The sequence below is a fragment of the Colletes latitarsis genome, chromosome 7 (genome assembly GCF_051014445.1).
Source record: "Colletes latitarsis isolate SP2378_abdomen chromosome 7, iyColLati1, whole genome shotgun sequence".
Lineage (NCBI taxonomy): Eukaryota > Metazoa > Arthropoda > Insecta > Hymenoptera > Colletidae > Colletes > Colletes latitarsis.
The window spans coordinates 15,748,837-15,766,667 of NC_135140.1; the positions used below are offsets into that span (position 1 = coordinate 15,748,837).

Consider the following 17,831-nt stretch of genomic DNA (forward strand, 5'->3'; position numbering starts at 1 on the left):
AACAGTTTCGCAGGTAGAAACGTGTATCCAAGACGAACGTAAGTTTCAATCTTTTCATTACATCGAAGAAGAAAACTCGCCGCAGAAACGCCGAAGAACCTCAAGTTAAACGATTAAATTCTGTCTTTTTTGAAAAAAACTTATCCACTTGGGAAGTGTTTACCTTGAAGAATCTGTATCAGGGAACTCAAGAAAGGTACACACCTTTTTATGAAGAAACATGTACCTGAGAAACCCTGCAATAGTTTCCTCATCGTCTACGGTGAGGAACATTGCACAGGGCAGAAAGTCTCAAGCCGAATGACGAAATTTTGGATTTGTTCAGGCTTCGATTAACAAAGTCTTGATGTTTCAACCCTATCTTCTGGTCCTACCTCTTCGTCTACAGCTTGGTATCCTTGAGTTGGTACCGTACATCTTACGGAGCTCGCGATCTTCTTGCAGAGTCTTCTCCGCGATCCAAGTAGATTTCACAAGTTGGGGACAGTCGTAGAGGGTGGCGGTTCGCGGCAGCAAGTGGAATAGGTAGCGTCTGGGTCTCTCGTAGCCGGGCTCACCGTTCACTGGTCAATAATCCACGAAAGGGAAGGCATTACAAGCCAGTGATCTCGAGGGTATCGGGGCCACTCGTCTGCGAGGCAGGACCACCGTGATCGACGTGGTAATGGTATCTGAAGAAAATAATATCCTACTTCCCCGTCCCGCTCTCGTACGAGGATATCGGTGTAGCAGAGACGTGGCTCGAAGGAGACCCCCGATCACTGATCAGCGATCGCCGAATGAACGATTAGTATCCCGTGTCGTCGGCATCGACGATGGCTCGACCCGTGTATTCGAAGCGTCTTGCGTCTTGCGCGCTCGTGGACATGGATATCGCCTCAAACCTTGCGCCTTCCTTCTCCAACGACCACCGTTTTTTACAGCCACGGCATCACTCGTACCGAGCTTTTCCTAAAATGAGTTCTTCCGTATTCGATTCCCAATTTCTCGCTCCCCAACACGTTGATCGCCGCATCCCTTATCTATGAGTGTCAGGGACTTTTCAACCGGAAGCTAAAAAAGATCCTTATTGTGAGATGACCCATGAATTTCAAATTGTACAAATGGGTTAAATATTAGGACATACCTTGAACAGAATTTTATGTAAATGTAGTTAAGCGATAATATAGAAAAGATGTTTTGTATCCTTTCTAGATTCTTGAAAGTAATCAGGTACTTCTTATTAACGAAATATAATGTATACTTGGAAGCCCTGATTCTTAGGGGTTGGATTCTCTTTTTATAGGAGCATATAATTATCATTTGACTATGAAAGGTCCTCTATATATTTAAAGTTAATAAAATTGCACATCTACAAATCGACCCACAGATCGATTTTATAAAAATAATCCTAATATATTCCTGTATGTAATGCTCAAAATATATTTGTGACAAGGGGTGGGAGAATAATTAAGGTTGCTAAGACTAAAGTATAACTACACATAAATGATGTGGTAGAAGGATGTAGAGATATCTCGTTAAAAAACCGAACATTTTGCAAATCTTCTGAGCAAACACCTTGCTGCAGAAGCATGGACAGAAGGTTGCTACGTTGGAGTAGGGGTACGCACGTGGAAGACGAGGATGGCGCGCACGTGGAACGAAGGGAGCCGAGGGAGAGGAAAAAAGAGAACGAAGAAGAGGCCGGCCCATGGTGGAGTGGGGTTCGGATGGCACGTAGTCAGTAAGGGGTGAGAGTGGGTGATAGTAGGTGGTAGATCTCTAGTTAGCCAAGACACATTGACAGGGCATCTTGCCAGCATGGCACCCAGCACGCGGTAGTGGCCCTCGGGACTTCCCGTTGTTCGAGGATCTTCGTCTTCTGCTCGATGCCCAACCTGAAACAGAAACGTCGTCAGTATCGGTTCACCAAATTCTAGTGTACTCTATGTTCCTATGTTACTGTGATTCCCCTTCGATAGTGTAGTGCCCAGGAAGATACGGTGTCGCGGGATCCGTAGTGCAGTTGTTGTGTCTTCCCAGCGTTTCTAGATCGAACTTCAAGATGTAAAATGAAGGGACGAGATGGGACCGAAAGGAGTCTGCACTCTGTCCAAATAGAGAAGAGAACTACAGATATGTCCGAAAAGAAGATAAAGAATCTGTATAAGAACAGGAAGAAGCTCGTGAGGGATCATTAGAAGTGTCTGTGATGGTGTTTTAAACTCATAGTGTAGATTGAATACAAAAGAATCGAAGTAACTAAGCAACGAAGTAGATTTTAACGGTGCCAAAGGTGAAGACGTTCGATGCGTTTCAGATAGATTGTATCAGCAAATATTGAACCGATCGTTACAGTTTAGAATTCTACGTTAATTGATCCGAGTGAGGTAACATTTGCCTTTTAAGATTTCCAAGGGATCGAAACAAAGTGCCATTTTTAGTAGGGGACGTAAGAAGGAACGACCAAGGAATTTCGTGATGTTCGTTTCAGCCCGTCGAGCACGAAGACGCGAATCACGTGGGAAGATGCACATGGTTTTCAGGCTATGAATGAAAATATCTGGCAGATTTTCTGCAGAAGCCTTTAGAGGAAACCGGGCAGGTCTTCCAAGCCATAAAGGTACTTCTATACGCTCCGGTCCACATGCACGTGCATTTTCCTTTCAGTCATTCATAAAAAAAGTCATTCATGAAGTCGTGCTGACTTTTTTTTTTATAATTTTACTATTAAGGAACTTGAGAGTCTTTCAGGGCGGCAACAACGCGATTAACAGTTGGACTTACTAATTACCTGCATGGGGATAGTATTAATGATGAAATACGAAGGATATAATGTTTAAATAATTTAACGACAGTTCATGATAGTTTACTTGGGATAATCTTTTAGCTTGTGTGCGATATTTGGTCAAAAATTTTAGAGGACAGAGTCTTGATTTACTATGAAATAGTAAAATAATATTTAAAAGAAACATTTATGATGGAATCGTGAAGTTTAAAAGAATATAAAGAAGTGAATTATCGTAAATAATGAGAACTCATATGCTTATGTAATTTGTTAATATTCTTTGAATTCTATTGAACTATACAATTCCATTCCAAGTACTTGGTTCTTTTTCAATTCTGCAGCTACAATTTTTGTGGAAGACACGATATAAATTTTGAAAAATGTCCAGAAACTATTCTTAACTATTCCAGCTGCCTCTGTAAATACATTACTATTCTAATAATTCAACATTCAAATATTCGTGCAGTTTAAGATCCTTGGTCGAATATTAATGCTACAAATATCTAGATACCAGAGTATTGGACACCACATTCGAATACATAAGAATTCCAATGATACTTAAATAGTCAAGTATTCCAGTAGTATTCGAAAATTCAAGTATTCTAATACCATATGAACTACACTAATAGTATTTTATGTTCTTGAATAACTCGATTCATAGCCCACTCTAAATACTCAAATACAGAAAAATGCAAGAAATTAAGCCCAGTTCGATTTGGGTATGGTTGTAAAATTCAGAAGCTTGATTTGTAGTTCACAGTGTTCGAGTAGTGTTCGAATAGCATTCGAGTTACACTTGAGCGTACGAATATTCGAATACAGAGAAATCGAAGAACTCCAAAGCCCTGAATCGTCCATTCTCCTGCAAACAATATCGCGATTAGGAACGAACCATTGAAAGTATTCGCGAATCGCGACGGTATCGGCGGTCGAATTGGAAATATCGCGAAATGTATTGACGAAGAAGTCGGTCATACTCACGGAGCAATGTGCGGTTGCCAGGACGACCAGAGGGGCTGGACCACGTCGTCTCCGCGGAGAGGAGGAGATCCGTCCGCGTATTTCACAGGGAGGCGGGGTGAACGGGGGTGTTTCTAAGGGAGGCTGCGAGCAGATATTTCACAGAGATGGAGTTTCTGCAGAATCATCACGCGGTGAACACCTCCGAGCCGACGTACACCCTCGGCACAGGTGAGCCACAGTGTCGTCGCTTGGAACACGGTTCGAATTATCACTGTTTTGTGCCAATTTTCAACGAATTTATGCGAGCAGACAACACACCGAGCAGATCGCTCCAACAGTATATTTTTGTGCGTCTTGTGCAACCGTGAGCTGAAAGATGTGCAGAAAACTACGGTCGTTCTACTGCCCCTAGAACCCTGTGAATTTTTCGTTTCCTTCGATTCTTCTCCTCGACAAAGTATGTGAGTATTCCTTGGCAATAGCAGAACTACAGAACGAATTACTATAAACTTTTTGCTCTGAGTTTTATATGTCTTTTTTTGGAATGTACGATTAAAATTCTGGCTTAAATGTTACTCGAGAGGGCTGAGTGTAGAAAAAAATTTATAGTAATTTGAACTATGGAGTTACTCCTATTGTCAAAGAATATTCATGTACTCGAGTTTAACGCTAATTGACCCTTTATTCCGTTTCTTATTCATTTCTCCACCCATCTTTGAATGCATATTTACGATCAACATATTCAAAGTGTCTGATTTTAATGAAGGTACACTGGTCAAAAATAACAGAAACATAATTTTTGAACTGTTTTTCGCTATTTCTTTTAGCGTGGAAGCTAAAGCTTGTCTACTTACTATTTTATTTCAGTAGAACTAAAATACTACCAAATTCTTGTTCCCCAAAGTACTATTGTACCCTATTTATTCTACTGAACTTCTCTTCTTTTTTAATTCATTTAACTACCACTCTGCTTTATTTTATTGTAGTAGAGTACCATCCAATACTCTATTCTACATTATTTCGTTGTTTAAATCCAGCTCACAAGCACAAGACGTCTCGCAAACACACTAAACTCCTAAATTACAATTATACTCCTATCATCGTAATATTTCTTTACAATCGTTTCACACAGACGTTATTGTTAACGTTTCCTCGACTGTTAGGTTCCGTGGGAAGCATCGAGGCCACTATACCTTCCGGCCTCTGCACTGGACCCCTCGGGGTGCTATCCAGCGAGGATACGTTAACAGACAATCAAAACGAAGAGACTTTAGGTGCTCTGCAAGGCACCCTTCGCCTGCAGGACCTTCAGAACTCCCCAGAGGACATTGGTGCCGATCAGAGCCATCAGATTCAGAATTCGGGACAGAACCAAGTGGTCAGCGAGTTCGGAGCGAGCTTCTGGGTCGACGACATGGCTGGTTTCCCGTTGCCACCTCTGGATTTGGACCCTTTGCCACCTGGCCTCTTCAGTCCTTGTTCAGGGACTTACAAGTGAGTCGCAGAAACGCGTCCTCCATTTTGTCCTTACTGGAACTTAAATGGTCTGACCCAGTCGTAGATGATACGCCACGTCCGATGAGCCTAAAAATATTAAAATATTAGAGCAAGAACAGAAGCCCAAATAAAATATATTCTTAGATTTTACAATCTTCATCTCATAAGAACGAAGAAACTAGTCTAATAAGATTTTAACGATGCGATAAGCACGAGCGCGCTCTCGTCTGATCAATGCCTGGCTTTTCTACTTGGAACTACAACGCTGCCGTCTGCGTAACTTTCCCAAGTATCACGATCACTTTTACGGACAGACTGTTGCACAAAAGTATCACCAATATTTCTCAATTCAAGGATATTTGTTATTGTTGATAGTTTTGCAATATTAACTATTTGAAGAAACATCAATCGGATATCTCGGATGCTCTGCAGTTTTAGAGCTGTTACGCAACAGTCTCCCTTAAAATCTTTTTTCTACTTGCAGTTGGGGCTGCACCAGAGGAGAATGCGCGCCAAGACCAGGAAACGTCAACGGGGAAGGCGTCGCGGACGTCCTGCTGTCTCTGAAACACGCTGTGGTCCATCCTGGGAGCCCCACAGGAGGATATTACACCACTAGTGGATCGGGTCATCATTATTCTCAAGATTACACTCAAAATCTCGGTCCACCAGTTCCTCCGACGCATTACGCGACCACTCCAGCCATGTCGGTCAACGTTTCCATGAACATGACGATGAACATGAACATGCACTCTGGGTGAGTACGACTCCTCGATACTTGATAATAATTTCTCAGATACTTCGTTTATTTACAATAAATAATTACACTTACCTTTTCAATTTATTTGTCAACGACGTTGCATTAATAATGTCAGAGCTCACCTCAAATAACATAATTCAATACACATTGAAATCACTTGAACTTTAGCTGCTTTCGTGTATCGAAGCTTGTAGATATAATTTTTCTTATATTTGTACGCAAATGAAAATTTAGACGCGTTTAATAACGGCTACAGGGGAACACAGATGACTTTATTATTTCCTGAATCATTTCTATACAGCGAAACTGTTTGCGAGAAGTCGAGACTTTATTGGAAGCCATACGAAACGAAACGTGAACCAATACTGCGTTTCGTGATTGTATCGGGAAAATGAAGAGGGGTGAATTCTTTTTAATTACATCGATTCGAAATCATATATGTATATATCTCCTTTACTGCAGTTCATGCGTTAAATAATAATCTGCGTTCTCCGAAGAGTAATAAAATATATTATTTCGTTATGGTCGAGCTGGAAATAATGATTGAACATGGAGCGACCGATGCTCGAAATTACTAAAAACACTGCAAATATCTCTGAAAATAATTAACTGCCTCGAATGTCCATATTCGGATTAAAAAATTGCTTATTATTCTTATTATTACTCCAATTATTTACAGCAACGTATAAATTATAGAGTAACTAGGAATGTCTCTCCGAAAAGGCAAGACAACTACCCGCCATTTTGGCCGCCCGTAGGGTCACGCGCTCGAGGGGTGCAAGAGCAGAGTTATTCAGTCGTTTCTGTGTGTGTGTGCGTAGGTACGAGCAGAGCTATTCGTCGGCATGGGGCGTGGAACCCCTGTTAAGTCCCGCCCAGCAGTATAATCCCGTGGAGCAACAGACGAGGGTGAATCAACCCCCGGCCAATAGCCTGATCGGCACCAGCACCCATTCGCATTCTCATCCCCCGACGCACGGCCATTCCAGGCTGCAATTGTCCAGCGAGCATGCGCTGTGCATAGGCGCCACTGGAAATCCGGTCGCGTCCGACGACAATGGCAGACCTAATCTGTGCAGAATCTGCGGGAAATCGTATGCGCGCCCCAGCACCCTCAAGACGCATCTCAGAACCCACTCTGGCGAGAAACCGTTTAGGTTAGTGACGGTTGGAATCCAATTATCGCTCGGAAACGTTCGATCGATGCAAGTTTCGAATTTCGTCGAGCGACAATCGAAACGGGAAATGTAATTTTTCAGTACTAAATACCACTACACGAGGGCGATTTCTTTTTGGGAAGATAACTTCTAAGTTTACTACACTATTTTCGACACTAATGTAGATTAAGTTCAATACTTCGATCCAACTCAATTTTGATCAAACACATGCTTAATCAGAACTCGACAATTTCTTTATACATTTTAATTGCCGTTTCCATTCGAATACATAATCATAGTTGCAATATTTGAGCTTCGAATGGAATTAGATAAATGTTGTTACCTTACCTGTTACTCGTTGTCACCTCCACGAAGCAAATTCATCGCGACTGCCAGTATTCACCTACAACACATCATGCCACTCGTATAGCTTCTAAACACATTCACAAAACAAACAAAACTTTGTTTAACGCGGAGACGTTGAAAAATGTACGTTTGTTTAAAGGTGTCATGCGTGCTCAAAGGCATTTAGTCAAGCCGCGAATTTGACCGCTCATGCGAGAACTCATTCCGGGGAAAAACCGTTTCGATGCCCGGTGTGCGACCGAAGATTTTCACAGAGCAGTTCCGTTACGACACACATGAGAACGCATTCGGGGGAACGTCCATACAGGTGAGTTTGTTAAGTGTTACGCGAATGGAATTTCTGTGTTCTGTTCCCTACTGTTCCAAAATTTATGCAAACGAGTGCACGAATAGGTTAACTCGTTCGCGCCTACGGGTACCACTTATGATACATGTGTTCCTCATACACGAGGTTAATTCAGTGCTCGCCACTAGGGTGCGACCTAGTACAGACGCGTGTAATCTACAGCCGATTCGAAGCAAATTGAAGACCTTGCAGCAAGAGGGTGCTCATTAATTGTTATAACGTTCATAAAAAGAAAAACAAAAATGTTACCGATTCTCACGGGATGAAAATGACGTGTCAAAGTAACCGCAGACAAAAATGTCCTGAAAACAGATTCAAACAAACAAGAAAATCATTAATAAGAAACAATAAATGTAATTATTTCATTGATGCACGTTGAAAAATTTTTTCAAAGGATATCACACCGTAGTAAATTATAAAATGTAAATTTTAGATGTTATTTAGATTAACATAAAGCACATTTATATAAAAAATTCAGCAGTTTTCACTTCCAAGCGTTTCACCATATAAAAATGGCGGACTATGCTGGGCGGAGCGTTAAGGGTTAATAATCGTAGCAATTGCGCGAAACGAAATATCGTATCTCGTAAATAATTTTACCTTTTAACAATTCTTCCGTTTCCAGATGTCGATTCTGCAAGAAAGCATTCTCGGATAGCTCTACGTTAACGAAGCATCTTCGAATTCACTCTGGCGAGAAACCGTACCAGTGCAAGCTGTGTCTGCTGAGGTTCAGTCAAAGCGGCAATCTCAACAGGCATATGAGAGTCCATGGCGGTTCTTTGACGTGACACAGCTCGATATCGATTATCGACAACGATCGGGCCCTGCCGCGATGTTGTCGAATACCTGTGATTCAACTTGGCTCGAGCTTACCGGAAAGAATGTAAAATAAATAAATTTGCGACAGACGATGCTCGTAGGAGTTCTGCCACCTGACTGATTCGAATTCGCGAAGCGTTCACGTGTACGCTTTTGTTATTTAAGGGCTTACATTTGGATATTTTTTTAAAACGATACATAAGACAAGTAATAATCGCAGTATGTGCTGTATTTGGCATTAGGAACTTATTCAAGAATTCATTATACTCATCTCCTTGATCGTCACAACGAATCGAAGGAAATAAATAAACGGGAACGTCGACACCGTTGTATTTTAGAGATTTTTTGGACTTGTAAAATCTCCCACGATCGTTCGTTTATATGCTACGAATTATTACAAACAGGTCAGGATAGGTGAACAGGGTATCGCAGTTTTAGACCTACAGCATCCACCACAGCACCGTTGATTATTGTACAAATATTGTATTTATTATAATTATTATTAATTATAATATTAATGTTGCTGTTTTTACCACCTTCAATTTTCATCATGTGGCTTTTCTTTGTCAGTTTGCTTCTTTTTTTTTTTTTTTTGTAAAATGAAGGTGTTTTGGCGCCATTTTGATAAAAAAAAAAAACGATTCTCTCTCTCTCTCTCAATCTCTCTCTTTCTATATATATATAATATATATAGAATATACACTATATTCTATATATATATAATATATAATATATATATAATATTCGTATGAGAACAACTGATTAAAAAACAGATGAATGAATATGTGAGTTTTTTTGTAATCCCACAGCATCAGGACCCACGTTATTTCTTGTGGGAAGAGGGGGTGAGGAAAAGGAGGCTTCATGTTGCTGGCTAGTTGGTAATTAAGTGGGTAGATATTGGTTCATGAACCCTCACATTAATTTGCCTCTTTTTCACAATTAAAACTATATAAGAACAACTCTGTCTTCTTCATTAGAGTAGCGTCTCTTCTTCACTCGTCAAAATTCTCTCGCTCGCTCTCGTTCTCTCTTTATATATAATGATGTATTTATAAGTAATAATATTCTTGAAAAAAAAAAAAAGTATGTATAATGTTTCTACGTTATGTACTGGTACGACTGTGCAAAGACGAGCTGGCCCTCACCTCTATAGAGTCCTCTAAATAAGCATGCAGCTTCCTGGACCATCTCGTCGCGCGACAGACGTACCTCTAGTATTTGTGTACGTAGCGTATTCTATTTAAAAATGTATAATGTCATCTCTGTCACGCTGTATGTGTCTGTAATGCTTTACGTTTTTTTTTTGTTTACGTTTCTCTCTCTCTCTCTCTCTCGCTCTTGCTCTCGCGCTCGTTCGCTCTCTTTCTCTCTCTCTCTCTCGTTCGCTCCTACATCGCCTCGTATTATCGATCAAGTGTTGCTTGGTAATCTGATCTCTACATCAGTTGGAATGGTTTTTCATTCGCTTGAAAGCTTCAAAGCAAAAAGCTCGTGTAAGGTGCATCCCAGAGGCATCGATGAATACCAAACGATTCAGTCTATGTTTTTTTTTTCTCTTTTCTTCCGAACAATTTTAAATAACAACGAAACTCTTCCATTTTTTTTTTTCTTTTTATCTGGCATATCGACCACTGAGAATAGAAAATTAATTATCTATACATATATCACTTCTCGCAATTTGTGTCCCGGCGGAAACACGGATACACAATGTGTTCAAGTTCAACGCTTCGCGACCGCTCTCATCAATTTTGGAATTACACAATGAGAAATGAATGACCAACGCCGTTATTCCGGGGTTAACCTGTAGTTCTAACGAAATCATATAAAAAAGAACCGAATAGATATGTGTGTCTCTAAAATAGATCTTTCATACTCTTCTTCTCTTTTTTTTTTATTTTTTTTTTATTTTTTTTCTCTTTATTTTTATCATTTACTTATTATCATCGCTTTTTAATAATTTTTCTCAAAAAATTTTCCATTTTCTTTTCTTTTTTAATGATTTATCTTTCGATAATATATTCAAGTGTTCGTAACATCGCATTACTTTACTTAATACAATAATTAATCATATTATAATTATCAATTAATAAAACTTGTTTCTGTTCGTTCTATCTTTCGCTCGTGTACTCTTACTTTCTCTCTCTTTCTTCCGTTTACAATTTCACACGCTTAAAGACTGCTAACCGATAGGTATTATATTTCCTTCATCGAAATAATAAATGGTTTCTCTTCCCCATCGGAAACACAAATGATACCTATTACATTACATTTACCTATTATATTACGAACTTGAAATTTCGGATGAAGATGCTGCATTCTTTTACAAAACGTTAAGGCATTCATGAATGTAATTCGAAAGAAGTACAAAAATAGATGCCACGAAATCAAAGATGACAATGTTCTTCGGTTTGTTAAAGCAACTGGTTCTACTATACACTCGCGCATAAAGATTCAATCAATACCAATAAACTCTCAAAGGCAGATAGCATTCGCAAAAAGGCGGAAAAACAGTCTTGGTACACAAATTGTTTATATAAATCATCCTCATTCAGAAATATATATCTTTTGTCTACTATTGCTCTTGGTATACATAAAAATATAGCGTTTAATGCAACAGATTACATTTCTGTTACTCAAACATCTGTTGTCCACGTACACCTGAAATCCACTGTAAAACACACGAAGACTTACAACATATTTTTCTTCCTTTTTTTTTTTAATCAAATGTTCTAAAATTACATTTAACGAAAATTTTTTCTTCCTTTTCACGAACACTGTCTCCTTCGAAGTTTGTTAGTACATTTCATTGACCAACTGGTATCTGAAGACAAACAAACCTTACTTTAATTATACACGAATATGTAAGGCAATTGAAATGCGTCTACTGCATTGATATCGACATTTAAAAATACAATAAAGAAGGCATTCAATTTTGACGAACTTCTACTCAGTACTACCAACGACACAGCGAATGCCCCAACGATTACACACGTTTCCTTTTTCTTTTCGCAATGTTTGTTACCTCTGACCACTTTACTACAAATAGGACATACTAGTGACATTTTCTTAATTTCTCTTTTTATCACGGTTTTGTCGTGTACGCAGCATTTTCATGATCACGAGTAACACATAAAAACATATTTATGAGCAACTACGTTTCGGTTTAAATATAATATACCAAACATTGAGAGTTACAATGTCCACGAAAGAAACAAAGTTTGTCAAAGTTACTGGTGTTGCCAAAATCGTATATGCTCTCGGGAGTATGGTTCTTTCGGAAACAAGAACTAAAATAGCATGCGCGAACCCAAATACAGTGTGGCAAAATAATGTATGACTCGCTAAGAACATGTTTGATTTCATGTTCCAAATGAATTAATATCTGCATAGAAAATGAAAGATTCCTATTTCGCTCGCGTATGAAATACTTAAACGAGTACGAATGGAACCAATACGAGTAGGGAATAATAAAAAAAAAAGAGAAAAAAAAACAAACAATTCAGCGACACTTATTCCCTACGTTTCGCGACCTATCGACTGGAAGAGCCATATATCATCGATAAAATTTGCACAGACATTTAGGCTAAACTCGCTTTAACATACTTTTCAACTACGTGCCAGATGTTTCAACGTCACCCATGTTTGATTTGTACTCTATGACTAGCCAATGTACTTCTCGATGCTGCGGGTATTCGTAGGAAGAACTGATCATGGGCTCGAGGAACTAATACCAATCTTCTCGATCAAAGGTGTTTCGAACTTTGATAGGGAAAAGAAAAAAAAAATAAAAAAAAAGAGAAATAAGAGGAACGAAATATCGTTTTTTTCCCCCCCTCGTTTGCGTTGTCCAGCGTCACGTGCGCGTTAAATACGAAGTGATTTATACAAAATTACGACACAGAGAATTCTTAACGTTTGTCATTCCCACCGCTTGTCATTTCCAACTCTAGCCAGGACAACTCGCAGCACGCCTCGTCATCATTACTGCCCAACTGTATTTGGTTTGGTCACAATGTTACATCAAATGCACTATTCCAGGAGCCCACCAAACGCAGACTCAAGCTCGAAACATACACACGGGGCATGCACGCAACACTGACGTACGCAGGCAACCTCGCTCTTTCTCTCCCTCTCATTCTCACTTGTTTTTTTTTTTCACTCCCTTTTTACTTTCTCTCTTCCCGCCTACCCCCCGTTCTCTCTTTCACTCTCTTGCTCAAGGATGGATTCCCTCGAGTTCCTCGGAAGCAGCGGACATTATTATTTTTCTTTTTTCTTTTTTTTGGGGGCACATCGTGCACGACACACGTTAGTCAATCGGCCATTTGTCGTCGGAGGTCGTGTGCGAATGGCTAAGGGAAATTAGATCGGAGGGTGGTGCTGGAGTGGACGTCGGGGGTTCAAGGTCAACGAGGGCTCGGTGCAGGTGGGCTTGGCCGGGGGTCAGGCTCGCTCACTATGCTGTGTGGTATACCGGTTAATCCAGCAGTAGGAGGAGCTGAAGCGGGGCCTCCAGCCCCACCGCCGCCTACCGTTGGACCCGTAGGGCCTGTCGGACCCCCGGCGCCTGCACCGCCTGCAGAGGAGTTCGGTCCGCCACCACCCCCACCACCACCGCCGCCGACGACGGAATGCCCACCAGGAGGTGGGGGTGCAGAATCGTGAGGAGTCGTTGAATGCGCCTGTTGAACGGGCAGCCCCCCGGAATAGTATCCGCCGTTGATCCCCTCAGGGTAGCTGCTGGAGAAAGCGAAAAGAAATTGGCCACTTCGATAAATGCCTTTTACAAAGTGCCCAATCGATCTTAGGAAATCCAAAGAGGTTCGAACGCTTCTAACCACGTTACTTTACACACTCGATTCTCTTTCCGTGTAATACGAGTTAACATCTGCTTGAAAATCTGTTTCTGTAAAAATTACGATATCTTTTTCCCCGGTGTAAGAGAAACAAATGCAACGATACTGAAGTATACCCTACGCTTTTTTTTTTTTTTTTTTTTTTTTTTCTTGTAATAAGCTGAATAATACTTGCTCGTAGACTGAATCGTTTCAAGCGTTTTATCGCAACTGTAAAACGCTTTCGACTCTTGATTCCGAGACGTCCTTGATAACATGAGTTTTATGGTAAAGATCCAGAAAACGGAAACTTTACAATATTCTTTTTTCTTTTTGCATAGGTTTGGTTAAAAGTAGGATCACCTACATTTGACCGTAATAGTCGGTTTCACGCATATACATGCCATTATCTTATTAGGTTTGTAATTTATTATAATAATGTTCTTCGTATCCTGGTATGTCACACTTTAACAAATCGTTATACCATCCTGTTACACAAACGAGTACAGTTTATTGTCTCATAAATAAAGCAATATTACTTTTTGATATTTTCTGTAATGGCAACATAAAATTTACCACCGATAAATAAAATTTAGCGAGCTCTTTCTTTCTTTTATCAGCGATTTTTTATTGTCAGATAACGTATCCAACCTTTACAGGCCCTCTTCGGATTTCCTGCGTTCGATCTTATATCTAATAAGTATCAACAATGTAAAGAACTAAATTTCTCGTCGTTTCATTACGGTTTCTCGTATTATAGCTGGTTTAAGTTAACGATCAGTATTACTGGTATCTGTAAATCACATTCGCTACAACTACTACAAGATTTTTGAAATAAAACTCCATTTAAACATAAGCTACAATACTCTATGTTTGTATAATTAAATACATAAATTTCTGTTTGCATAATTTTATTTTTATTTTTGATCTTACAAAATATGTTTACGTCCTTCTTCGTAGAAGTACACGCGAAGAAAAATGAAAACATGTATTAGAACGTCTGAAGAGAACCTGCAAACGGTCGAAACGTTATATTGCAATTTCTAAAAACAGTACAAAATTGTTCATATAAAAGGAAAAGCTACGAAATTGCATGTATATATTGGTTCAACCACGGCAACTATAAATTCGCAACAACCATCAAGTTTATCGCACACGTGTTACGGAAGAATCAACAATTACGAACAAAACTAAAGAATATTAATCGTAATAGTAATCCGATCACCAATAATGAACCAATACATTATGTTTCGATTCCATATATACCTAAGTTCTAGGGGGAAAAATCAAAAAATAAAAAAAAAAAAAAAAATATATGTCCACCGCTTTTAAATTGTGATTTACGTTTGAAAAATTAGGCGAAACTGTCGGACACACTCGTGCAGGTTTCATCGCAACTTTGAATTTAGTAATGTTTCAATATCGATTAAAGACAAAATGTTCCAAAAAGACTGCTATCAGAAATGCTCGATACAAAATTATCTACTATTTAATTAAGGGTTCCTTCACATGTACAAATAGCGATAGATGTTTTTCATACATGATTTAACTCTCGCGCCAAAAACTCATCATCAAGTAACCTAACCTATTTTCGCCTAGCTCGACTGTATTAAACTTCCATCTTTGTAAATACGCGTACAATTAAAAGTTTCTTGTAAATATCAGTTTCAATTTAAATTCAACCAGTGCATAGTGTTCGTCTCACATAAATAGCCGTTTATAAATTCTAGTAACGATTTATATTTTCTGTTTCTCTAGTAGTCCTACTTTACACGAAACGAAACAAACTTATAACATTGAAACGTACGCGTTCCCTACAGGAAAAAAGTAACTATAAAAAAAAAGGCAAACCTGCCTTATAATTAATTCTAGTTTTCAATCAGTGGTAGATATAATTATGCTTAAATATCTCGAAAATAAAAAAGTACACATGTAAATCTCTCTTCTCGTTTTTTTATTCGTCATAAAAATATATATATATATATTATTTTCTTAATGCGTATATATATATATATATATGTTGCGCTCCACATTTTCAGTGTTTATAATTTTCAAAAATATTGTAAAATTCCTTATTTAGATCTTCATCATAAAACTCATGTACCGAGGACGATTCAATACCCAGAGTCGAAAACGTTTTACAATTACAATAAAATGCTGGAAACAACTCAATCAACAAACAAGTTTTATTTAAACACAAGCATGAATCAACATCATCAAGCTGAATAATAGTTCTCTTATTAATGTGAACAGATGCTTACCCGGTCGAGGAAAGGAAGTATTCCTTGTTCACACAGTTTCGCAAGCAATCAGGTATGCGACCGACAATGGCTCTTCGTATCTCACTGGCTGCCATCTCACGAAGCTCGGTGCAACTTGCATCGCTGTAGAATGCTGCGTGTGGCGTACACAACAGATTGGGTGCATCTTTCAAAGGACCTGCGATGCAAACAGATACCCGTTCGATCAGTATCGTTTCAATATCAATGAATCAAATCGACGTTTGCGTCTGCTGTTTATATTAAAAAAAATTCGATCTTACTGTAGTCAAAGCGTATAAGTATGCAATATTTCGACGATAATAGAAATGATTCATTAACGATCTCATTAACGTTGAACAAGGTACTTTGTTAATGAATCATAAAGGAAACGTAATTGTCAACTCCGAGCATTTTGAGAAACGACACAATCGGAATTCAGCTTTTTACGTCTGCTAAATGCCTCTCTCCTTCATTTTAATGAAATTTTGCATGTTCGTAGAGTGATCGAAACTAAGGAACGCACAAAGAATGTTTTTTTGCTTTGAAAGGACACTTGGCGTATGTTCTTTACAAATCAGTGGTAATTCTAATACCATATCAATAATATCGTACCAGATAGGGGATTATCATTTTGTACCTAACCATTTTTGATATCTGCACTAAGGTGGTATCGATATATATCGATTTTCGATACTGATACTTCTGTAATGAATAACGATCGACAATACCACATAAAACGAGTTAGGCATTGATAATAAGTGTATAAAAAATAAAGAACTGTCTAGTCGTCCGTCAAACACGAAATAACCTCAAACGATTATATTTCATATCTACTTAAGATCGTATCCGACTAAATACCGTTTCTTATTATGTGTCGTTCCAGTTTTATTACTAGTTCTAATACCTCCGATTCGCGTGCTCGATATATCAATCAACAATGAAGGAGGACCAGGAAGATGAAGGGACATATTAGTTAGCATGAAGGGGGTTAGGTATGGACAGATAAAACTCACACTGCGAGGACTGACCCTGAAAGACGTTGTATGGCTCATTTTCGTGTACATCAAGTGCTGCTGCACGAATTCTGCCTTGTTTCAGCGCTGCGGCTAATGCGTCATCGTCTACCAGACCACCTCTTGCTGTATTGACTAAAAAGGCGCCAGGTCTCATCTGTAACATAAATCGTAAAGTGAACGAAACATAACTCTATATACGTTTTATATAATTTGTTTAAAAAAAAAATCCAAATATGCAAATAAAAAAAAAACTAAAAAACTAAATTATACGAAAACTTTTTGTATCTATTGTACCTGTTTGATAGTGAATTCGTTAATTAGATGATGGTTGTGCTCGTTCAAGGTACAATGCAGGGATACACAATCTGACTGGAATAGTAGATCCTGTAATAAATCGCAATTGAAGTATTACACATGTGCACGAGCTGTTTCACTATTACTTTAACAAAAACCAAAATTAATATCGAACCTGTAACGTGTAGACCCTGTTAAGACCAAGAGATTTTTCAATTCCATCTGGTAGATAGGGATCATAAAAGATGACAGTGAAGCCGAACGCTTTGGCACGCAGTGCAACCGCGGAACCAATCCTACCCAACCCAACTATTCCAAGTGTGTCACCCCGTATCCTTGCACACCCTGTTGCTGCTTCCCTGACCTAACGTATAAACATTGGAGTTAATTAGATAGGGTCGGAATAAGAAGATCCACAAGTTGTACGCATCTGAGAATATCTTACCTGTTCCGGGCCTGTGAATTTTTTTCCTTCGCGTACCATATTTGCCAACCAATATGTACGCCGATATAAATTTAAAATGAGGCAAAGGGTGGTGTCAGCTACTTCTTCGACGCCATAACCAGGCACATTGCACACAGCGATGCCAAGTTCTCCTGCTGCCTTGACATCTATGTTATCTACCCCAGATCCAATTCTTACAATGATTCGTAAAGTTTTGAATTTTTCAAGATCTTCTTTTGTCAAAATTATGGTGTGCCACATTAACGCACCTACTGCTTCGTTTAGTACCTATAGAACGA

General features: G+C 39.0%; 2 protein-coding genes across 9 annotated transcripts in view; one reads left to right on the plus strand and one right to left on the minus strand.

Moving 5' to 3' along the window:
* Positions 1 to 1,736: 1,736 nt before the first annotated feature.
* Positions 1,737 to 9,305, plus strand: LOC143343187 (uncharacterized). 2 transcript variants are annotated; one of them, XM_076767808.1, is made up of 8 exons: positions 1,737 to 2,369; positions 2,474 to 2,602; positions 3,770 to 3,958; positions 4,894 to 5,224; positions 5,712 to 5,984; positions 6,809 to 7,144; positions 7,650 to 7,817; positions 8,482 to 9,305. In XM_076767808.1, exons 3-8 carry the CDS (start codon positions 3,895 to 3,897, stop codon positions 8,645 to 8,647), a joined length of 1,338 nt encoding a protein of 445 aa, XP_076623923.1. In that variant the 5' UTR covers positions 1,737 to 2,369; positions 2,474 to 2,602; positions 3,770 to 3,894; the 3' UTR covers positions 8,648 to 9,305. The 2 variants fall into 2 exon arrangements, with proteins under 2 accessions (XP_076623923.1, XP_076623920.1); XM_076767805.1 differs by having other exon boundaries at positions 1,737 to 2,602.
* A 273-nt stretch (positions 9,306 to 9,578) lies between these two features.
* Positions 9,579 to 17,831, minus strand: part of Ctbp (C-terminal binding protein) — a 29,008-nt gene continuing 20,755 nt past the window's right edge. For 4 of the 7 annotated variants that reach the window (XM_076767798.1, XM_076767801.1, XM_076767799.1 and 1 more), the window contains exons 3-8: positions 17,533 to 17,820; positions 17,263 to 17,451; positions 17,088 to 17,177; positions 16,791 to 16,947; positions 15,778 to 15,955; positions 9,579 to 13,421 (exon numbers count right to left, since the gene is read on the minus strand). In XM_076767798.1, coding sequence (XP_076623913.1) covers positions 13,088 to 13,421; positions 15,778 to 15,955; positions 16,791 to 16,947; positions 17,088 to 17,177; positions 17,263 to 17,451; positions 17,533 to 17,820 — 1,236 coding nt within the window. In that variant the 3' untranslated portion in view covers positions 9,579 to 13,087. Of the gene's footprint in view, positions 13,588 to 15,777; positions 15,956 to 16,790; positions 16,948 to 17,087; positions 17,178 to 17,262; positions 17,452 to 17,532; positions 17,821 to 17,831 lie in introns of all 7 variants that reach the window. The other 3 variants (XM_076767803.1, XM_076767802.1, XM_076767804.1) reach the window with 3 other exon arrangements.

Excerpts from the sequence above, each read along its gene's own strand:
- LOC143343187 (XM_076767805.1), top strand. The coding sequence starts at position 3,895 with ATGGAGTTTCTGCAGAATCATCACGCGGTGAACACCTCCGAGCCGACG. Across the intron at positions 7,145-7,649 it reads TCTGGCGAGAAACCGTTTAG|GTGTCATGCGTGCTCAAAGG; the intron begins GTTAGTGACGGT and ends GTTTGTTTAAAG. Across the intron at positions 7,818-8,481 it reads TCGGGGGAACGTCCATACAG|ATGTCGATTCTGCAAGAAAG; the intron begins GTGAGTTTGTTA and ends TTCCGTTTCCAG.